This window comes from Hevea brasiliensis, chromosome 7, assembly GCF_030052815.1.
Source record: "Hevea brasiliensis isolate MT/VB/25A 57/8 chromosome 7, ASM3005281v1, whole genome shotgun sequence".
Lineage (NCBI taxonomy): Eukaryota > Viridiplantae > Streptophyta > Magnoliopsida > Malpighiales > Euphorbiaceae > Hevea > Hevea brasiliensis.
The window spans coordinates 13,011,612-13,034,839 of record NC_079499.1 but is presented as its reverse complement, the minus strand read 5'-3'; the positions used below and the strand labels follow the sequence as shown (position 1 = coordinate 13,034,839).

General features: G+C 31.3%; 1 protein-coding gene across 1 annotated transcript; it reads left to right on the top strand.

Annotated features, from left to right (window-relative positions):
* The first annotated feature begins 20,763 nt into the window (after positions 1 to 20,763).
* LOC110642549 (1-aminocyclopropane-1-carboxylate oxidase) lies at positions 20,764 to 22,249 on the top strand. The gene is made up of 3 exons (XM_021794640.2): positions 20,764 to 20,972; positions 21,065 to 21,291; positions 21,438 to 22,249. Exons 1-3 carry the CDS (start codon positions 20,871 to 20,873, stop codon positions 22,063 to 22,065), a joined length of 957 nt encoding a protein of 318 aa, XP_021650332.2. The 5' UTR covers positions 20,764 to 20,870; the 3' UTR covers positions 22,066 to 22,249.
* The last annotated feature ends 979 nt before the right edge of the window (positions 22,250 to 23,228 follow it).

The following is a 23,228-nucleotide window of genomic DNA, read 5'->3' as shown; positions in this document are numbered from 1 at the left end:
ATAAGCACTAAATTAAAGACACATTTAAATTTAATTGAACACCTAACACATGGAGAATTTTAATTTCCAAGTAGTAAGTGAAGCACGGAATTGAAATTTAATCTCATAAAAATATTGAAGAATAATATTGAATTGGAAATCACGTTTTGGAATTGGAATTCCTTTTATGAGATGTATTAACATTACCATAAATTCCAAATGAGGATTAACATGCATCAAACAAGCCTACTTTTGGGATTTAAGAGAAAAATAAATTAAAATAAAATAAAATAAAATAATAAACTGTTTCTTGTCATATAATCCACTAATTATTAGTAGACTCCTTAAAAATTTTAATTTCAATATAGGTGACGTGTAAAAGCAATGGACAAAATATTCTTTGCAAGGACTGTGGAATAATTTATTTATCTCTTATTTTAGTAATTAAATAATAATAATAACGTTTAGAAGGATTCTTTGAGAAAAAAGTTTTTTATTTCATTATATATTTGCTTTGCACACTCTTCCTATTTATATACAACAGTCCTAATTATAAAAGAAGTTTAGATATTCTAGAAAACTAATAAAAGATGAAGATAACTACAAGAAGAAAAGAAAATGTAACATATAATACAATCCCTCTAATTTAGGGACTTAGTATGAGTAGTATGCCCTATAATATATCATTTAGAATGTATCTTGTACATATTTTATTAATAAAAAGCATATTCACTTTTCCGTTTACACAATATATTTATGTGTAATAGAAAAAGGTCCATTGATATTTTGTTAAGAATTCTATTCTTAAGTTGTTAAGAATATGAGTGATAGTATTTGTAGTACAAAGTATCATAAATTGGTTCATAATCGAGGATATTTCACAGTAAGGACATGACTTATCCAGAAATATTGTAATCATGTTTGTTTTCAAGTTATTTATGTGAGATGTAAATAAGATGGAATGGTGAGTCTCATTCCATATAACAAACATGATAGACACTTATGCATGATAAGTAGGCCGAACCAGTGACATTTATGACAAGCACATGGAGTTTACTCTTATCAATGCATTGTCATAAATCATATCAGTGTATATAATCTTTAGACCTGAGATAACACAGTTATCTTATATATAGATGATTTGAGTTTGATACTGCTTTTATACTTGTACTATGTATGGGTATATGGGCATGTGTTGGCTCCTACTAGTTATATATGGAGGTAGGTGTTGATTAAGATAAAATCTGTTACCCTAAGTAAATAGGGATAAAATCCTATGTTCATTTAATTATTCTTGATGTTTCAAGTTTCTGGCCAGGACAGATAGATTTAATCAGAAAAGAGTTTCTGATGAGAAAATCTTTTTAATCAAGAATTGAAATTAAAAGAGAACATGATATTCATAGCAAATGGAGTTTGACATAAATCATGACTCCAGCTCGAATTTGGATTTTATAATAGAGAGATTCTAGTGCATGGTAACATATGATTAAAAGTTCATTTAAGGTATTTCTTATTACTAATTGGGTGGTCATGGCATGCTATGCTAGATGTTAACCATGGTCTATGAGGTGTATAAAATGATTTAGAGAAATCATTTATGGTAAGAAAGAGTTCTGATGATATTAAGAGTTAATATCATATCTCATTGCCAATTAGTGATGAGTCTAGTGAGTGTCACACATACACAAGTAATCACCAAATTAGATGTGATTTAATTAATTAGTTAAAGAGTTTAATTGATTAATTAAATATGTTTGGTTTGCAATTAGATTGCAAAGCCCCTAGCATGGCTTGAAACCAAATTCAGGTTATAGGATGTATAGTACAAGTTAAATTTATATTTAAAGTGTTTAAATATGAATTTAATTATGAGAAATTAATTAATAGAGATTAATTAATTTATTTATATTTGATATAAATTGATTAGAAGATCAGAAATAATTATTTTGGGTTGAGAACTCAAAATTACAACACAAGAGTAATTTAGTCATTTCACAGGGGTCATTTCACAGGCACCATGAAATGTTGACATGTGGCACCATGAAATGGTGACACATGGAACCATATAAGCTTGCTATTTATCTTTCAATCATGTAAGATGATCAAAGTCAAGATCAAATTTAACTTTGACACTTGGCATAATGTGATTGGGTCAATTAAACTAAGATGCAATCAGAAGATGACATGTGGCAAGGGTTTTAAGTGGCGACCTAATTATAAAAGAGAAAGGATGAAAGAATAAAACACATTCTGATTTTTATCAAAGAGGTGCCGCCACCCTTGAAGCTTCATCCTCTCCTCTTCTTCTTCATCTCTCATCAATTCAAAGAGAATTGCCCATATTCTCTTAAATTAAAATTGCTAGAAATTTTTTCTAGTGTCCTATATACATCTATAACCTTTCTAAAGGCAAATCCTTAATTTCTAATTGGTTGGCAAGGCTTTAGAAGCTGTTCAAGGAGCTGCCATTGGTGATCTTGGTGTGGACAAGCTAGAGAGACAACATCTAGGGTCCTAGGTGCTTCACAAAGGTACCAAACACATCTACAGTGCATCAAAAGGTTAGTGCATATGTTCTTGAATTAATATAAGTTTCTAATGAATTAATTTGTTAATTCTAAAATCTTAAATGGCAAATATAGATCCTAATACATATTAAAAGAGTTTTAATATGTAATTGAACATTGAAATCAATAGGTAAATAATGACTCTTGCATGATACATGAGACCCCAGAAGAAAAATTTTTGAATTCAATATTCTAATCTAATAATTTTCATGCTTTTGCTCCTTCAATTGGTATCAGAGCCACTATATTTGCCATTTAGATTATTTAATATTTGATTTAATTGTGTGATTTGATCAAAAAATTGATTGATCATTTTTGGTTGGATGTCCATGTGTGGCGGCACACATGGTGGAGTCACCATAGGTGGCGAATTCAAGAGCACCTCAATGGTGCGCATGGTATGGACTTCAATTGTGCAATTATTATATGTTTGACGCCCATAATTATGTCTATGTCTAATTAAATTGTTTAATTAGAATTATAATCACATAATTAAATTTGTTTGAATGTGATTCAAATCTGAATTTTTAAATTTGTTTGAATGTGATTTAAATCTGAATTTTTAAATTCATTTGAATGAGATTCAAATCTGAATTTTTAAGTTGAATATGAGATATTCAATTTAATTTTAGTATATATGTTTTATTTAATTGTTAAATAATGATATGCATGATGGATGATCATAGACAATAAAAGACTAATGTGATTGGATTTATTTCTTTTATGTTTCTTTGAGTTATAAATTAATTAATTTATTTTAGTGGCATGTATTATAAAAATTGTAATACTTTTAGGTTGTAATTTCATTTATTTGGCTCTTGTAAATTCGCCTTAATATGCCAAGGATTACAATGTAATAGATTGCAAGAAGATTAAGGAGGTTAAGAGCATTGGTGGGACCAGTGGGAGAAATTCAAGATCAAGTGTTGATTATGTACTCCTTCAGCAACTATTGTAAAATGAATGAATGAAATGCACCTAGGAATGCCCTGATTCAATTTTTGGTGGCTCAGAATTGAATCCCTTAGAAAGTTCATGATCATACCACGTTTATATGTTTATCCATGAATGCATGAGATGTATGGGAATGTATGCAAGTATATGATATATGCATGCTAATTAGATAATGTGCAAAGTGAGACCATAGGCTGACCACAAAATCTTCCAAACAAATGATTAAGTTGGAAATGATATAATTAAAGGTAATTATATCATGGGCCCTCCATTGAGGCAATTATTTTAAGAAATTTTAAATACTTGCATATGATGTAATTGATTTAAGAGATTTTCTTAAGAATAATTGTTAAGCATGAGATGTTGTAAATATGTAAATGGTTTGGTGGCCAATAATGGATGTGCCTGAGGACATTAAAATTATTTGCATGTTTACTAGTTTAATGGGATCAACTTAACTAATGCAAGATAAGTCAATAATGGATGTGCCTGAGATTTTGAGCATTAGGGGCTAGGTAAAAGGATTGAACCTCACATGAGATGTGATGGGCAAGGAGTTGCTCACTTATAGTTTATTGTAATTCCAATAATGGATGTGCCTGAGGATGATCAATAAGACTATAAGAATTCAATCACCCACTAGAAATCTATCCAACTAGGATTTCCGTTTTCTACTTTGGAAGTGTAGGATTCGCTAAGTTAGTGGGAGGACCAATTTGATTAAAAGACCACAATCATTTTGGTTAAATGCATGATACATTTACTAATTAATCTGCTTTTTTTTCTGTAGTTAATTTTCTGATAATAATGAGCACGCCACAACCACCACCATCCAATATTCTTGCGAGCATACTTGATCACAATAGGTTGACAGAACCTAATCTTTCTGATTGGCTAAGAAATTTGAAACTTGTCCTGAACCTTGAACATATAGGATATGTTCTAGAATCACAGGTTCCTGGTCCCTTACCTCCAGAGGCCACTCAAGAGAAACATGAAACTTTGGACAAGTGGAAGGAGCATAATATGAGAGCCAAGTGTTACATGCTTGCTTCTATGAGTAATGAGTTACAAAAGTAACATGAGAACATGCAATATGCAAGTGAGATCCTCTTTCACCTACAAGAGTTGTATGGTGAACATAACAAGAATGTCAGGTATGAGATATCTAGGCAGCTATTTCGCATGAGGACGTCTGAGGGACAAAATGTTGGGGATCATGTCCATAAGATGATTCGGCTTATTGAGCAGCTGGAACATCTTGACTTTAACATGGATTTCCAACTGCAAACGGATTTGATCCTTCAGTCCCTTCCTGAGTCATTTGAGAATTTTGTGACAAATTTCCATATGACTAAGCAGGAATACACCTTAGCTGGTCTACTTAACATGCTGGTTATTGCCCAAAAGAATATGCCGGGTAATATGCATCTTCTTCTGCTGGAAAGTCCAACAAGAAGAAGGGCAATAAGAAAAAGAAACCTCAAATTCCTGGTCCTTCCAAGAAGATAGCTAAATAAAAAGGGAAGACCAAAGTTGATGGAGGCAAAGGAAAGTGTTTCCACTGCCAGAAAGATGGGCACTAGAAAAGGAATTGCCCAGAGTATCTTGCTTCTCTGAAGGACAAGAAGGATACACCTTCAGAAGGTATGTCTATATCTTGTTATTTAGATGTTGATGATGCTCACAGTTCATCTACAGCTTGGGTTTTAGATACTGGTGCTAGTTCTCACATTTCTTATGATATGCAGGAACTAGCAAACAGTAGCAGCTTGCGTTCTCGAGATGTTAGACTCTGGATTGGTGATGGCTCAACTGTTGAAGCTTTAGCCATAGGATCTAAATCTTTTTACATGTCTATATATTTTTTTGTGTTTGAATAATATTTTATATGTACCTAATGCTTTTAAGAACATCATTTCTATATCTAGTTTGACCAGAAATGGCTATGAATTTCAGTTCACAGATGATGTTTGCAATATTTATTTTGGGAATAAATATGTTGGCTTGGGTTATATGCATGATAGTCTTTATTATTTGGATAATAATAACAAACACAAATTGAATGCAAGTGATCTAAATGAATGCAATGCCATGGTGAAAATCAACTCAAGTTCAAAATATATTTGACACTTAAGATTAGGTCATATTGTAGAAGATAGGATTGCAAAACTGGAGAAAATGGAGATTCTATCCTCATTGGGTTCTGAACCTACTCCAACTTGTGAATCCTGCCTTCAGGGCAAAATGATCAGATCACCCTTTGTTGGACAAGAGCTAAGAGCTGAAAATATTTTGGAGCTAATACATAGTAATGTATGTGGCCCATTTAGAGAAATGGCTAGAGGTGGTTTTCATTATTTTATTACATTTACTAATGATAAATCAAGGTTTGGGTATTTGTATTTGATGAATACAAACATGAATCCTTTGAAAAGTTCATAGAATTTAAATCCGAAGTAGAAAATCAAATAGGAAAAAGTATTAAAGCTCTTCAATCAGATCGTGGAGGTGAATACTTGAGTACTGAATTTGATGAATACTTGAAAAACTATGATATTGTTTTCCAGTTGACTCCTCCTGGAACACCACAGCTGAATGGTGTATCTGAAAGGAGAAATCGTACCCTATTGGATATGGTACATAGTATGATGAGCTATACTGATATGCCAATCTCCTTTTGGGGATTTGCATTAGAATCAGCTTTGCATAATCTGAATAGGATTCGATTAAAATTAGTACCTTCCACACCTTATGAGATATGGCATGGAAGAAAACCAAGTCTTAAACATGTTAAGATTTGGGGTTGTCCAGCTTATATCAAAAAGCTGAACACTGATAAATTGAAAACTAGATCAGAAAAGGGTCGACTTGTTGGATATCCAAAAGAGAGTTTTGGATATTATTTTTATTTGCTTACATCACAAAAGGTTATGGTAAGTAGAGATGCCACATTTCTTGAACAACAGTTTGTTCAAGAAGGAGGCAAAGGAAGGCAAATAGAGTTAGAATTTGAGAATTATGACCAACCAACAGATTAGATGGATATGGATCCATCTAGTCAACCTACACCCATTGATGAAACAGCTACAGCTATTCCTCGCAGATTAACCAGAATATCTCACCCACCAGTGAGATATAGTTTTCTTCATGAAGAAGAACAAGAGTTGTCTACTCATGAAGAAGTAGATCATGGAGATGATTCACTTACCTATAAAGAAGCTATATCATATATAAACTCTTCAAAATAGATTGATGCTATGAAATCCAAAATTGATTCCATGTATAAGAATCAAGTTTGGTATCTTATTGACTCACCTAAAGGTATTGTACCTATAGAGAATAAATGGGTTTTCAAGAAGAAAATTGATTCTAATGGAAGGTAGAGACCTATAAAGCAAGGCTAGTAGTGAAAGGATTTCGCCAAAGGCAAGGAATCGACTATGAGGAGACTTTCTCATCTGTTGCCATGCTTAAATCAATTAGGATTCTATGAACAATAGCTGTATACTATGATTATGAGATTTGACAGATGGATATCAAAATAGCTTTTCTCAATGGATACATTGAAGAAAACATTTTCATGGAACAACCTAGGGGTTTTGAATCCCAAGATGGTTCCAAAGTATGCAAGCTAAAGCGATCCATTTATAGGTTGAAACAAGCTTCGAGGAGTTGGAACATCCGTTTTGATGAAGCCATTAAGTCATTTGGTTTTATAAAAAATGAGGATGAGCCATGTGTATATAAGAAGGTTAGTGATAGTACTGTCACTTTCCTTGTCTTATGTGTGGATGAAATTTTATTGATGGGTAATGACACAGGCATGTTGACAACTGTAAAGGTATGATTGTCAAATACATTCTCCATGAAAGACTTAAGGGAGACAACCTATATTCTTGGGATTCACATCTATAGAGATAGAGCAAAAAGAATAATTGATTTATCCCAAAGTCTATACTTGAAAAAGGTGTTAAAGAGGTTTAATATGCTTGATTCCAAAAAAGGATTGTTACCAGTGAGACATGGTATCCATCTTTCTAAAGAGATGTCTCCAAAGACACCTGAAGAAAGAGATAAAATGGCCAGGATTTCATATGCTTCGGCTATTGGAAGTTTGATGCATGCAATGTTGTGTACTAGGTCGGATATAGCATATGCTATTAGTTTGACTAGCAGGTATCAATCCAATCCAGGTTTGGAACACTGGATAGCCGTCAAGAATATCCTTAAGTAGTTGAGAAGAACTAAGGATTTATTCTTGATATATAGAGGTGGTGACTTGCAATTGGATGGTTATACTGATTCTGATTTCCAATCAGATATCGATAATAGAAAGTTTACCTCTGGGTATGTGTTCATTTGTAATGGAGGTGCAGTCAGTTGGAAGAGTTTCAAACAGAGTACGACTACAGATTCCACTACAGAGGCAGAGTATATTGCTGCATCAGATGCTACAAAGGAAGCTATTTGGATAAAGAAGTTCGTGACAGAACTTGCAGCAGTTTCTTCCGTTGAGTCAGCAGTTCCACTCCACTATGACAATAATGGAGCAGTCATACAGGCTAAGGAATCCCGGTCTCACCAGAAATCCAAATACATAGAAAGGCACTACCACATTATTAGAGAGATAGTTGGGCGAGGCGATGTAGCCATGCAGAAAATAGCATTAGCTGAAAATCCAGCTGATCCATTTACTAAGCCTATGTCACAAGCTTAGTTAGACCGACATCTTGAAAAGATGGGTCTAAGATATTGTAATGAATGGCTCTAGTGCTAGTGGAAGATTATTAGTAGTATGCCCTAGAACATATCATTTAGTATGTATCTTGTACATGTTTTATTAATAAAAGGCATTTTCACTTTTCCGTTTACATAGTATATTTATGTGTAATAGAAAAGGTCCATTGATATTTTGTAAGAAATTCTATTCTTAAGTTGTTAAGAATATGAATGACAGTATTTCTAGCACAAAGTATCTTAAATTAGTTCACAATCGAAGATACTTCACAATAAGGACATAACTTATTCAGAAAAATTATAATCATGTTTGTTCCCATATTATTTATATGAGATGTAAATAACATGGAATGGTGAGTCTCATGCCATATAACAAACATGATAGACACTTATAAATGATAAGTAGGCCGAACCAGTGACATTTATAACAAGTACATGGAGTTTACTCTTGTCAATGCATTATCATAATTCATATTAGTGCATATAATTTTAGACCTTAGATAGCACAGTTATCTTGTATATAGGTGGTTTGAGTTTGATACTGCTTTCATACTTGTACTGTGTATGGGTATATGAGCATATGTTAGCTCCTACTAGTTATATATGGAGGTAGATGTTGATCAAGATAGAATCTGTTGCCCTAAGTAAATAGGGATAAAATCCTATATTCATTTAATTATTCTTGATGTTTCAAGTTCCTGGTCAGGATAGACAGATTTAATCAGAAAAGAGTTTCTGATGAGAAAATCTTTTTAATCAGGAATTGGAATTAAAAGAGAACATAATATTCATAGCAAATGGAGTTTGACATAAATTATGACTCTAACTCGAATTGGGATTTTGTAACAAGGAGATCCTAGTGCATGGTAACATATGATTAAAGGTTCATTTAAGGTATTCCTTATTACTAATTGGGTGGCCATGGCATGCTATGCTAGGTGTTAACCATGGTCTATGAGGTGCATAAAATGATTTAGAGAAATCATTTATGGTAAGAAAGAGTTCTGATGATATTAAGAGTTAATATCATATCTCATTGCCTATTAGTGATGAGTCTAGTGAGTCACACACATATACGAGTAATCACCAAGTTAAATGTAATTTAATTAATTAGTTAAAGAGTTTAATTGATTAATTAAATAGGTTTGATTTGCAATTAGATTGCAAAGTCTCTTGCATGGCTTGAAACCAAATCTAGGTTATTTGATATATAGTATAAGTTAAATTTATATTTAAAGTGTTTAAATATGAATTTAATTATAAGAAATTAATTAATAGAGATTAATTAATTAATTTATATTTGATATAAATTGATTAGAAGAGGAGAAATAATTATTTTGGGTTGAGAACTCAAAATTACAATACAAGGGTAATTTGGTCATTTCATAGGGTGACATGTGGCACCATGAGATGGTGACACATGGCACCATATAAGCTTGCCATTTGTCTTCCAATTATGTAAGATGATCAAAGTCAAGATTAAATCTAGCTTTAACACTTGGCATAATGTGATTGTTTCAATTAAACTAAGATGCAATCAGAGATGACATGTGGCAAGGGTTTTAAGTGGTGACCTAATTATAAAAGAGAAAGGATGAAAGAATAAAACACATTCTGATTTTTATCAAAGAGGTGCTGCCACCCTTAAAGCTTTCATCCTCTCTTCTTCTTCTTCATCTCTCATCAATTCAAAGAGAATTGCCCATATTCTTTTAAATTAAAATTGCTAGAAATTTTTTTAGTGTCCTATATACATCTACAACCTCTCTAAAGGCAAATCCCTAATTTCTAATTGGTTGGTAAGACTTTAGAAGCTGTTCAAGGGGCTTCCATTGGTAATCTTGGTGTGGACAAGCTAGAGGGACAACATCTGAGGTCCTAGGTGCTTCATAAAGGTATCAAACACATCTACAGTGCATCAAAAGGCTAGTGCACATGTTCTTGAATTAATCTAGGGTTCTAATGAATTAATTTATTAATTCTAAAATCTTAAATGGTAAATGTAGATCCTAATACATATTAAAAGAATTTTAATATGCAATTGAACATTGAAATCAATAGGTAAATAATGAATCTTGCATGATGCATGAGACCCTAGAAGAAAAATTTTGAATTCAATGTTCTAATCTAATAATTTTCATGCTTCCGCTCCTTCATTTACAATCTATTAAAATTCTAACACTCCCTCTCAAGTTGGTTCATGTATGTTACACATGCTTAACTTGCAAACTAGAGCATGAAATATCTTGTTGTTTAAACGTTGAGTAAACACATAGGCCACTTGTTCTTTGAAAGTCACATAAGAGACACTTAAAGACCCATTAACTATTTTATCCTTTATTAAGTGTCAATCAATCTCTATATATTTGGTTCAATCATGTTGAACTAGGTTATGAACCATATCGATAGCAGTTTTGTTGTCACAAAATAACGATAAATTGTTTGTTTCTAATATTTTTACTTCCTCCATCAATTTTTACAACCACAATAGCTCACATATACTCTGTGCCATGGCTCTATATTCTGCCTTTGCACTAGATCTTGCTATTACATTTTGCTTCTTACTTCTACAAGTGACTAAATTGCTACTAATAAAGGTGCAATAACGTGATGTCGATCTCCTATCATCAAGAGATCTAACCCAATTTGCATCTGTAAAGGCTTTTATCTGGAAATGTCCATGCTTTGAAAAACCAAGTCTTTTTCCAGGTGCAAATTGTAGATACCTCAAAATACGAAAGCCATGCATATACTGGCTCACTAGACTTACAGCATAGGCTATGTCTGATCTAGTATGAAGGAGATAAATCAATCTCCAAACTAACCTCTGATATCTTCTATGTCAACTGCCTCCTTAATTCCAGCTTGTAACTTGTTATTAGCTTCAATAGGAGATTTCGTTGGTTTATAGCCTAACATGCTTGTCCCATCCAAGAGGTCTATTATGTACTTCCTTTGAGAAATAAAAATCCTTCTCTGTCTGATTTGGCAACTTTTATTCCAAGGAAGTATCTTAATCTACCTAAGTCTTTAATCTCAAATTCTTAAGCCAATCGCTCCTTTAGAGGAGCAATCTCTTCTTTATCATCTCCTGTCACCACTATATCATCAATATAAACAATGAGCAGTGTGATCTTACCTCTACGGTGTTTCATGAATAGTGTATGATCGACATTGCTTTGATAGAACTCAAAGGAAATCATGGCCTTATTAAATCTATCAAACCATGCTCTTGGTGACTACTTCAAGCCATATAGTGCCTTTTTCAATCTACAGGCTTTTCCTTTGGTCTTTTCACCCTTAAATCCTGAAGGGATCTTTTTCTTCCAAATCTCCATGTAGAAAAGCATTCTTCGCATCAAACTGCTTTTAGTCCGATTCAAGGTTTACAGCACATGACAACAAGATCCTGATTGTATTCATTTTAGCGATAAGTGCAAAAGTCTCTTGATAATCCACCCCATATGTCTGAGTAAATTCTTTTGCCACTAACATGGCCTTATGTCTTTCAATGGAACCATCTGCTTTATACTTTACAGTGAACACTAATTTGCATCCAACTAGTTACTTTCATAAAGGAAGAGTAATAAGATCCCATGTCTCATTTTTTTGCCAAAGCTTTCATCTTTTCTATCATAGCTACTTCCAATTTGGATCAAGGTATGCTTCTTTCTAATCATATGGGATAAAAACAGAAGAAACAGATAATACAAAAGCTCTATAGGAAGGATACAAAGAATCATAGGAAATAAACTTGGATGTAGGATGTTTAGTGTAAGTCTTAACTCCTTTTCTGAGAGCAATGGGTATATCAAGATCAACAGAAGTAGAAAAAGGAGTATCAGAAGAAGGAGACTCACCACATTATTCTTCACGCTTAGAATGTTCAAGAGCTAAATCCAGAGGTTTTGATTGATCAATCATATTATGCTCAATGGCTATATCTGTCTTATTCCAACGAGTGTAGGTTGTTAAATCCAATCTATTAAATCTCCCTGTGGTTTGAGGTTGGGGTTAAGGAACTGATGGTGATGGTTAGTCCTTATCCTCAGTGTCCTTATCCTTAATGCTATGAGTGTGTTCAAAAAACATCTCCCCCTAGAAAGGTAAAAAAGACACCTCTTTCTTATTATGCTCCCCTTGAAGAGGTGGTTGAAAATAAGGTTCATATTTCCTAAAGGTAACATCCATACTTACAAAATATTTCTTAGAGGGTGGATGCTAACACTTGTTACACTTTTGAGTGCTAGAATGAACCACAAACACATATTTTTGGGCCCCAAGTTCTAGTTTCTCAATATTTGACCTATGAACAAAGCAAACACACCCAAAAACCTTTAAAGGAATAGTATATGAATTCTTACCCTTAAGAACTTCCAAAGGACTCTTAAAGTTTAGTGTGTGGAGGGGCATTCTATTAATAAGATATGTTGCCAAAAGAATAGCATCCCCCTAATATGATGTGGGAAGGTTCATTGTAAACATGAGTGATCGAACCAGTTCAAATAAATGCCCATTTTTCCTTTTAGATACTCCATTTTGTGCACTTATATTCACGCAACTAGTTTGATGTAGGATTCCATGAGACTTTACATAAGAATAAAATTAATATACTTTGTCCCATTGTCAGTTCTTAGAATTTTGACTTGTGCATTAAACTGGGTGTAAATCATTTAAGGAAATTGTTGACAACAAGAAAAAACTTCATATTTAGCTCTCATCAAATAAACCCAAGTCAACTTAGTGCAACAGTCAATAAAAGTGACAAACCATCGATAACCAGATAAAGAGGTTGTTTGAGCAAGACCCCATACATCAGAATGGATAGTCATAAAAGGAACCATAGCTTCATTATTTATTGAAGGATAAGAATTTCTTGTGTATTTGGCAAGTTCACAAGCATCACAAACTAACACTGATTTGCATTGTTTAAACAAAATGGGATGCAACCTTTTTAAGGTTGGAAAAGAAGGATGTCTTAATCTCCTATGCCATTGAATGATCTCCTGATCAGCTTATAACAGCCCAATCCTTTTCTAGTCAGTATTGTCCGCTTTGGCCCGTGGGTTTAACGGATTTGTCCCTTGAGAGGTTTCATTCCTAAAAGCGTGCTAACCAGATGAGGAAGGCTCCCATATATATGGCCTAAATCTTTCCTTCCTGTTTTCGATGTGGGACACAAAGTCCACTCCAGTGAGTAGCTGGTTGAACGAGCATGTCCCAACCCCATCCCTGGGTCCTGACAAGCCCACCAGCTTCTGCCTAGTGCGTCCTCGCATCACACACCGTACTAGAAGGAGTTCAGCTCTGGTACCAAATTGTAACAGCCCTTTCCTTCTCCAGTCAATATTGTCTGTTTGGCTAGTGAACCTCACGGATTTGTGCCTTGGGAGGTTTTATTCCCAAAAGTGCACTAACCAAGTGAGGAAAGCTCCCACATATATGGCCCAAATCTTTCCTTCCTGTTTTCAATGTGGGACACGAAGTTCACTCCAGTGCATAGTTGGTTGAACGAGCACGTCCCAACAACATCCTTGGGTCATGACACAGCTCTTATTGAATTTCCTACTAAAGCTTTGGGGTTTGAAAAACCATTATTATCATCTAGCAAACACAAACCATTTTGCAATCTACCACTACTGATCATTCTCCCTGTTTTTAGTCCCTTAAACACATAATAGGTAGGAAAAAAAAATTCAATTTTGCAATTAAGGGCTTTAGTAATGGAGCTAATAGATAAGAGGCTAATGGAAAACTGGGCACATGCAAAATTGAAGCAAGATTTATAGGAGGAGTGCATTCAATAGAAACTATTCCAGAGATATTGGCCAAGGATTCATCCGCTATGTGGACTTTTTCTATTCCTGAACATGGGGAATAGGTTGTATATTTATTTGAAGAGCCTGTCATATGCTTGTTTGCTCCAAAATTTATAACCCAAAGAGAATTTTTAAGATTAGCAAGAAAAACATTACTTGATTTAACAAAATTAGAAAAGGCAATTGTGGCAGTTTGAGATTCTAGCTGCGATAACAAATGCCTCAAGGACTATACTTATTCATTAGAGAGGATTCCAGTGGTAGCAATAGGAGCATTGTTTTTAGAAAAATCCACTATCTTAGAAACATTTGTGTGTGGTCTTACTGAGCTTATCCATTTACCTCCATGCCTTTTGGATGGGTGACCATGTAGCTTCCAGCAATGTTTCTTTGTATGCCTTGATTTTCTACAGTAATCAAAATGTAAATGATCCTTATCTGATGGACCATTAAGAGGGACATGTGACTATTCTCGGGAAGAAGTAGTTTTTGACCCTGTCTTATCAATAAGTAAAGAGTGGATCATGACACTTCTCCTGCTTTCCTCCTACTGTACATATGAATAAGTTTGCCTTAGGGAAGGTATGGTATCCTTACTAAGCACTTGGATCCGAATCTAATCATACTCTATGTTTAACCTAGTAAGGAAGTCATAGATCTGTTCTTTCTCAATTAATTTTTGGAATTTAATAGTATCAGCAGTACAGATGGCTTGAAAGTCTTGGTAATAGTCTAGTTCATACTGCAAACCACTCAGTTTAGTAAAGTGCTGAGCAATGGTCATCTCTTCTCGTTTCGTACTATGAACTTTATTTCGAAGCTCATAGATCTGTACATCATTGCCCATTTGAGAATAAATTTGGGAGACTACATTCCAAATAGTTGCTGAACTATTCAACAACAAATATCCATGGGCTATTTGAGGTTGCATCGAATTTATAAGCCAATACATCATAAGAGAATTCTCTGATTTCCATTGACTATAAGTGATACTCTCAGCTTCCTGTTTTGTTTTATCCTTGATGACATATCCTTGCAATCCTCTAGCTTAAATGAACAACAAATAAGTTCTTGACCATGCAAGATAGTTAGTACTGTCAAGCTTTATAGGACTGATTTGTAAAGATGGATTGTCAGTCATAGTACTCATCTTGGTTTTTGAAATTTCCTTTTTCCCTCAGCCATTAAAAAAAGGAATAGTAGGATAACAATACTAAAAAAAAAAAAAAAGATGTAGTTGTATAAGCTCAAAAACAAATAGGTCCAGGTATCAAGGTGCAAACCAAGCGAGAGGAACAGGTTGGGCAGAGGCGCGATGGTCAGGGGAGAACACCAGAAGAAGATTTGATCAAAAAAAGTCATTGGAAGAGGGCTCACGTGCTGGCACGTGGAGGACTGTTGAGATCTTGTGTCAGCGCGTGAGGCCACGTGCTTCACCGGATGGCGACGAGTCTTTCATGACAAACCGATCAAAGGGTAGGCTTCCTCCTAAGGTAGGCGATGACAGCTCAATCTCCTTCTATAGGTTGCTTAGAAGCTTACTCACTTAGAAACCCTAGTTCCTTTCAAAAGCAAATTACACCACTAAAGGGGCTGTGCTCTGATACCATGTTGAGAAGGATTCTTAGAGAAAAGAGTTTTTTTTTTTTTTAGTATATATTTGCCTTGTACACTCTTCCTATTTATATACAACAATCCTGAATACAAAAAAAGTCTAGATATTCTAGGAAACTAATAAAAGAGGAAGATAACTATAAGAAAGAAAGAACAAATACAATACAATATAATCTCTTTAATTTAGGGATTTATAATCTAGTAGGATTCCAACAAATAATAATAATAAAAGGAAATAAAAAATTGTGATGAGGGCTAGTGCTTAGATTGAGTGCAGCAGTAGTGAAGGTAATAAGAAAGCAAAATCTCTTTAAGTGCAGTTAATAAAGAAGAGGTAAGCATAAAGCTAATCAAATGCAAGTCATGTGCATTACTTTTGAAAAGTGAATTTGCTCATGTAGCTCCACTAAACTCCATTTGCCTCGGTAGTCTTACTTAGTCTAGTAATTGCATATGTATTATTCATCTGATATAGTCAAATTTAAATCTTTATATCTTCAATTTTTTTGTTAAAAAAATTCACTTAATCCATTTTGAATTTTACTCAAAAAATTTTCTCAAAAAAAAAAAAAAAAAGTAAATTAGCTGCATTACAAAGAGAAAAAGTTCTCTTACTTATACAATATCCATACCTTCAACGATTTTATTTTTAACGGAAAAGCACCTACCATGAATCCTAGAACTGAGTCACCCTGATGCCTTTCTTACATTTCTTTAATTTTTTTTTTCCTTTTGTCTTGTAATTAAGACAAAAAAATAAAATAAAATAAAAAGAGTATATATTAAAATAAATAAATAATAATAATAATAATAATAATAATAATAATAATAATAATAATAATAATAATAATAATGGCATTCACACCTCATTGTTCTTTTGGAGTCCCCCACTATGTCGACCAAAGTTATCTGGTCTTTCTTGGTTTTCTACCCAAATACGTAAGTGCACTCTTCTTTTGTCTCTTGTCTTTTCTTTTCTTTTAATTTCTTCAATTGATGAATTCTTCTTTTCTTACTTTTACTTTCTCATTTAATTATTTATTCACTTAATTTTATTTATTAATTGTAATCTTTCTTTATTTTTAAAACTGTTTTTGCAATTTTTCTGAAAATTTATTCAAATTGAGAATTCATGATTCAATGACCAAATGCATCCAAATGAATAAAAATTAATTATGTGTTCGTAAAGTAAATATAAAAATTTCCTATTACATTAAACAAGATTTTATGGATAGTTTAAATGCAAGATACTAGGGGACAATTGATAATTATTAAATGTTAATTAATAGATAATTAGTAGAATAAATAAATAATCAAAATAAGCTCTGTTCGTTAATAACTTTTAAGATAACATTTGATATTTTAACTTCAGTGAAAACAGTACTTTTCTTATTTATGTTGTTTGATAATACAGTATTTATATTAATATTTTAAAATTGAAGTAGTAGTTCATAAAAAATTATCTTTCTAATTTTTAGAGATTGAAGGAATATTTTGATCGGAGTTAATAAAATATTATTATTTTTATATTTAATAATTAATCTAATAATTATTTTTATTATATATTTTTATTTTAAATTAATATATAAATAATTAATTACTAAAATTAATATTTAACATTTAAAAATTAATAAAATAATTTATGACTATTAAAACAACTAATAATTATTAAAAGAATTAATATTGCCAAACAAATTCAAGTAATATTTATTAATTGAAGTAATAATGAATTAGTAAGAAAATCCTAAATGCATATATAATATAGAAATCAAGTTGGATTTTGGAGTCATGATGACATAAAAGTGATTCATATATAATATAGAAATCAATTGGATTTTGTAGTCATGATGACATAAATTCACATTATATATGCATAATTTTAGTGCTTTATAGATATCCACACTTTTCATTAGCTTTCTTCGTTTAGTATCTGTTTAGTTTAGTTATTAAATAAAATTAATAGTTATTAACTAATAGTCGTTACTAATAACTAATTTATATTGTGTATAATTTTATTGTTTTATAGAGATCCAAACTTTTGTTTGGCTTTTTTGCATTTAAGTCCTACTTAGTTTTGCTATTGAATATAGTTGATAACTGTTACCGTTAGCTGATAGCTTGTAATTGATGATAGCTGTTAGCTGATTTATGTTACGAATTTGGTAAAGTTATATTTAATTGTTACCGTTGACATGTAACATGACTAATAAAATTATATATCATATAATTTATTTTATTATTAAAATGAATATAAAATTATAAATTTATTATGTATTTTGTTATTACAATAAAATTAGTTATTAATTTAATATATTATATTATTTATTATATTATTAAAATAAAAATATAATTATTAATTTATTATATCATATTATTTATTTTACTATTGAAATAAGAAAGTAATTAAATTTTTTAAAAAATAATTAAATAATTTTAAAAATATAGTTATAAAATAATAAAATAGTTATTATTGTTAATAAAGAAAAAATCTTATAATTTGGAGTTTTTAGATAAAAAAATATTTTTCATAATAAATAAATATTTTATTTTGTATGTTATTACTACCAAATATTTTAACAATTTGCAATATATTAATAAAATGAATTAATATATTAATAAAAGGAATTAAGATTGTAAATGAAAAAAATAAAAGCAAATAATATTATTGGGATACATATAAAAGGATAATATGATCTAAAAAAATATAAAATCAAATCAGCTGATGAGAAATAGTTCTAAAAATAGAGTGAATACAAATTACAACTCATGAGTATCACAACAGTTACTCATCGGTTATTAATTTTATTTTTTTTTAAACTATGAAATACTTTAATTTATCTATTTATATTTCTATATGTTATTAATTACACGGTAAATCAAACACTTCTTTATTTTTTTATACAAAATTTAAATATAGTATTATTTACCACATTAATTGAATTCAATTGAAATACAAACATAAGATCTCTCAATTTTAAAAATTATTTTAATATTATTAAATTAAAAATTATTGATATTATTTTTCACATTATTAATTTTGAGTAAAAGTATAAGTTACTTCAAGAATATTCTAATTTTATCCAAAAGCCAAAAGGTAGAAAATTATATCTTGGTCGGGGGAAAATCATAATTCTGACGTGTAGTAATAGTTTCTGATGACACAGAAGGTCCAATGAGAATGCGATAAGTGTAGCGTCTTCCAATTAAAGAGGTTATAATTGCATATGGTGATGCGGTAACCTAAGGATTGGAATTGGACACCAATGCTCAATTTTTCATTAGGTTCATTACACCAGAACAGCCGATTTCAGTTCGGTTTTGAGTTGAAATCATTATTTTAATTAGTTTCATAATTTAAATTGATTTCAACTCGAAATGATTTTAGTTCGTAATAGTTTTAATTTGATATAATTTAGATTTGATTTCAATTTGACTAATAACATTATCAAATTTTAATAAAATTTTAGATATTATTTATTTAATTTTTAATGTAAAATAATTAAAAAAATCTAAATATAAATTCAAAAATAGGAAAAAAAATAATTTTTTGAATTGAATCAATTTTAGTTCAAAATCATAAGGTTTGATCACTGATTTCAAGCTGATTCTAGTTCAAGTTTATGGAAGGGGCATCGTAACAGGTCTCCCGATTTCTACCCAATTGATGAACTAAAAATATTGAACCAAATTAATTCTAAATTTAATCCGAATCAATTTTAAATTTAACTCAAATCGATTTCAAATAGAATCCGAGCCGATTTTAATTCGATTCACGAATCCAACAATCGCGTGACCTGTTTATATTACGTCAATGGGTCAATTAAGGAATTGCAAGGAGCTAGTCAGCTAGGCAGCTTCCTAGATATCGCTTTTACGTTTTGAATACTTTCTCATTATTTTCCTTTTTTTTTTTTTAAGAAAAAAAAAGTCTAGAAACGTCCAATGAAAAAAGAATGGTGGATATTTATTTATTTTTTTTAATTTTTTTAAAAAAGAAAGAAAGGGAAGTGAAAATTGAGCAGAAAAGAATGAGACACCAAACTGGGTCCAAGTTGGCTACAAGTGGAGCGAAAGCTGCTCAACAAGGCAAAGCCAACTTAGCAATTGATTTGGCCGAGCTTAACGTTAATGGGTCCACTCAAATCAAATAGTTATTAATTTATTTAATATGTTTTAATTTTTAAATTTCTTGACTTTAATATTATTAAATTAAATTAATTATTTATTTTCTGGAAATATTAATTGTTATTGACATCATCTAATGACGAACAGATAAAAGGAAATAACTTGTAAAAATGAAATATTCAGGAAATTAGGCAAGAAAACACTTATAAAAATGAAATATTTAGGAAATTAGGCAAGAAAACACTTTTAAAAGAAAACAATCTAATCTAACCCAAATTTTTTACATTTTAATTACTTTTTTTATTTTATTAAATTAATTTATAAATTATCATCTTTTATTTATATTTTATAAATAAAGAGATTCTATCCATTATTGAGTGAAAAATGTTATCTATATAATATATAAATATATATGTCTTTTTTTTTTACAAAGAGATTAAAAAATGAGATTCAAACTTAAGCCTCCTAAATAAGTGATATATTTTTAAGTATTAATATATATTTTATTTATTTACTATATAAATTTTAACATATATAATATATTTTAAATTTATAATAAATCAAATATAAGAATTAAAGATTCATTTATTTATTAAAGTAAAGGGTACTATTTGAGTCCTAATTAAAAGCTATTAAATAATATTTTTTGCATAAAATATGGAACTTAAAAGGCACTTTAGGGAGAAAATTTTGCAAAATACTTTAAACTGCAATTGAAAATAGAAAATATAACTTAAAAAAATACGAGGTAAAATTAATCACCTGAAAAGCACCGGCGGCGGACCTAGAATAGGTTGGAAAGGCAAGCGGTAGACAACCGACCAACGTAGATTTAGCCGTAGAAATTTGAGTTGCATTTTGTTTTGGCCAAATGATTTTTACTTTTTAAAATGTTATTGGACCCACATACCCATTTGTCCTCATTATTCGGACAACTTCTATAAATACGTACCATTCCCAAGCTTAATCTTTGTCTCAACAAGCACAAGGCAAATTCCCTTCCAGAGAGAGAGAGAGATTAATTACGCCACAATCAAAGCTTTTAGTTTTAGAGAGAGAGAGAGAGAAGATGGAATTCCCAGTCATTAACCTTGGGAAGCTTAATGGTGAGGAAAGAGCTGCCACCATGGCTAAGATCAAAGATGCCTGTGAAAATTGGGGCTTCTTTGAGGTATACACAAGTCTTTAAACATTTCATATTCTCATTTCTGGGTTTCTTTATCACTGAACTAACATTTCTGGGTTTCTTTTTCTTTGTTTTAGTTGCTGAACCATGGAATAGAGCCAGAGTTCATGGACACAGTTGAGAGGATGACAAAGGGTCACTACAGGAAATGCATGGAGCAGAGATTTAAAGAAATGGTAGCCAGCAAAGGCCTTGAGGGTGTCCAAACTGAGATCAAAGATATGGATTGGGAAAGCACCTTATTCCTCCGCCACCTCCCTGAGTCAAACATTGCTCAAGTTCCTGATCTCGATGATGAATACAGGTAAAAATTAAGCATTTTGGGACCATCATTTTTGCTTAAGAAATGGGTCATCATCGTTTTCACTGTTTTTTTAAAAATAGAGTTCTGAAAAATTTATAATATTAATTAGTTACCCAATTTTTTTTTTTTTTTTTTAAATGATGCAGAAAGGTGATGAAGGAATTTGCAGCAAAGTTGGAGAAACTGGCCGAGGAGCTCTTAGACCTGTTGTGTGAGAATCTTGGACTTGAGAAAGGGTACCTGAAAAAGGCCTTTTATGGGTCAAGGGGTCCAAACTTTGGCACCAAGGTTAGCAACTACCCACCATGCCCCAAGCCAGACCTGATCAAGGGTCTCAGAGCCCACACAGACGCTGGTGGCATCATCCTGCTGTTCCAGGATGACAAGGTCAGTGGCCTTCAGCTCTTAAAAGATGGGCAGTGGATTGATGTGCCCCCTATGCGCCACTCCATTGTTATTAACCTTGGAGACCAGCTTGAGGTAATTACCAACGGCAAGTACAAGAGTGTTGAGCACAGAGTTGTGGCTCAAACAGATGGCACCAGGATGTCCATAGCTTCATTTTATAACCCTGGAAATGATGCAGTAATCTACCCAGCACCAGCTTTGGTGGAGAAAGAAGCAGAGGAGAAGAAGCAAGTCTACCCAAAATTTGTTTTTGAAGACTACATGAAGCTGTATGCTGGGTTGAAATTCCAGCCCAAGGAGCCAAGATTTGAAGCAATGAAGGCTGTGGAAAGTAATGCCAATTTGGGTCCAATTGCTACAGCTTAGTTACAGATTATTTTTAGTGGAAAGAGAGGAATATTTGGGAGTGTTTTATTTATTGTTAAGTGATAATTTCTTGAGTCATCTTCTCAACAAGAAAAAGATAATATGTGTTTTACTTCTAATAGTCTTTGTCGTCAGTTTGTTCTCTGCTGAAAAAGATAATAATATTTATTTTTTTTAAGAATAAGATTTGCCTCACTTAGTTTTTCCCACGAGTAAATATTAATTATATACATATACTTTATTAACAAGCAAAAATTTTCAAGCTACATTTTGATTTTTGAAGTAATTTTTGAAATTGATATATATATATATATACCTCCACTTGAGAAAATAAAACAAATAAAAAGATTTACTGGTAAAGCATGCGCAACTACAGAGGAAAAGGAAAAAGAAACAAGAATGATGTGATAGGGAAAAAAAAAAAAGTAGAGGTAAATTAACCTTGATTAATCAACAAGGTTATTATTCATGATGAATCTTTAAGAAAGACAATCACATTCACAAAATAATAATAATAATAATAATTTTCGATTTAAACAAGTTTTGAATTTAAATATTAAAAAAATAAATTTTATACAATTTATATGTGAAAATTTAAATAGAATTATTAGTTAAGTGGTGTTAATTTTATAATTTTAGATTAGAAAATAATTAAATTGAACTCTAAAATGTTCTCTTGCGTTTCTTTGATAATTAAAGTTTCAATTATTATAAGTGTAAATTAGTGAAAAAAAGACCAAAAAAGAATCCCATTTCTATTAAGAGTCACAAGCAAACCCCGTTAATTAACTGTTAAAAGAAACTCCATTAATTAAAACTTAATAATTTCCTTCCTAATTAAAGCATAAGAAGTTATATATTTTGGTGGAAATGAGGTCAACCTAATGATATAATTTGGAGTATATATATATAAAGCAGAAAAATTTTTATTTAATGCTGTCACATGAAATTTTAAGAGAAGAGTTTGCTGTGTAAATATATTTTCTCTTAATTTTACAATATATATTTAAATACTTTATTCTCTCTTTTTTATATATTTAATAAATTTTAATTTATTTTAATATTATTTTATTTTTATTTATCTTATTTTAATACACATTTAATAAAGATATATTTTTAATTATATAAACATTGAATTATATATATATATATATATATATATA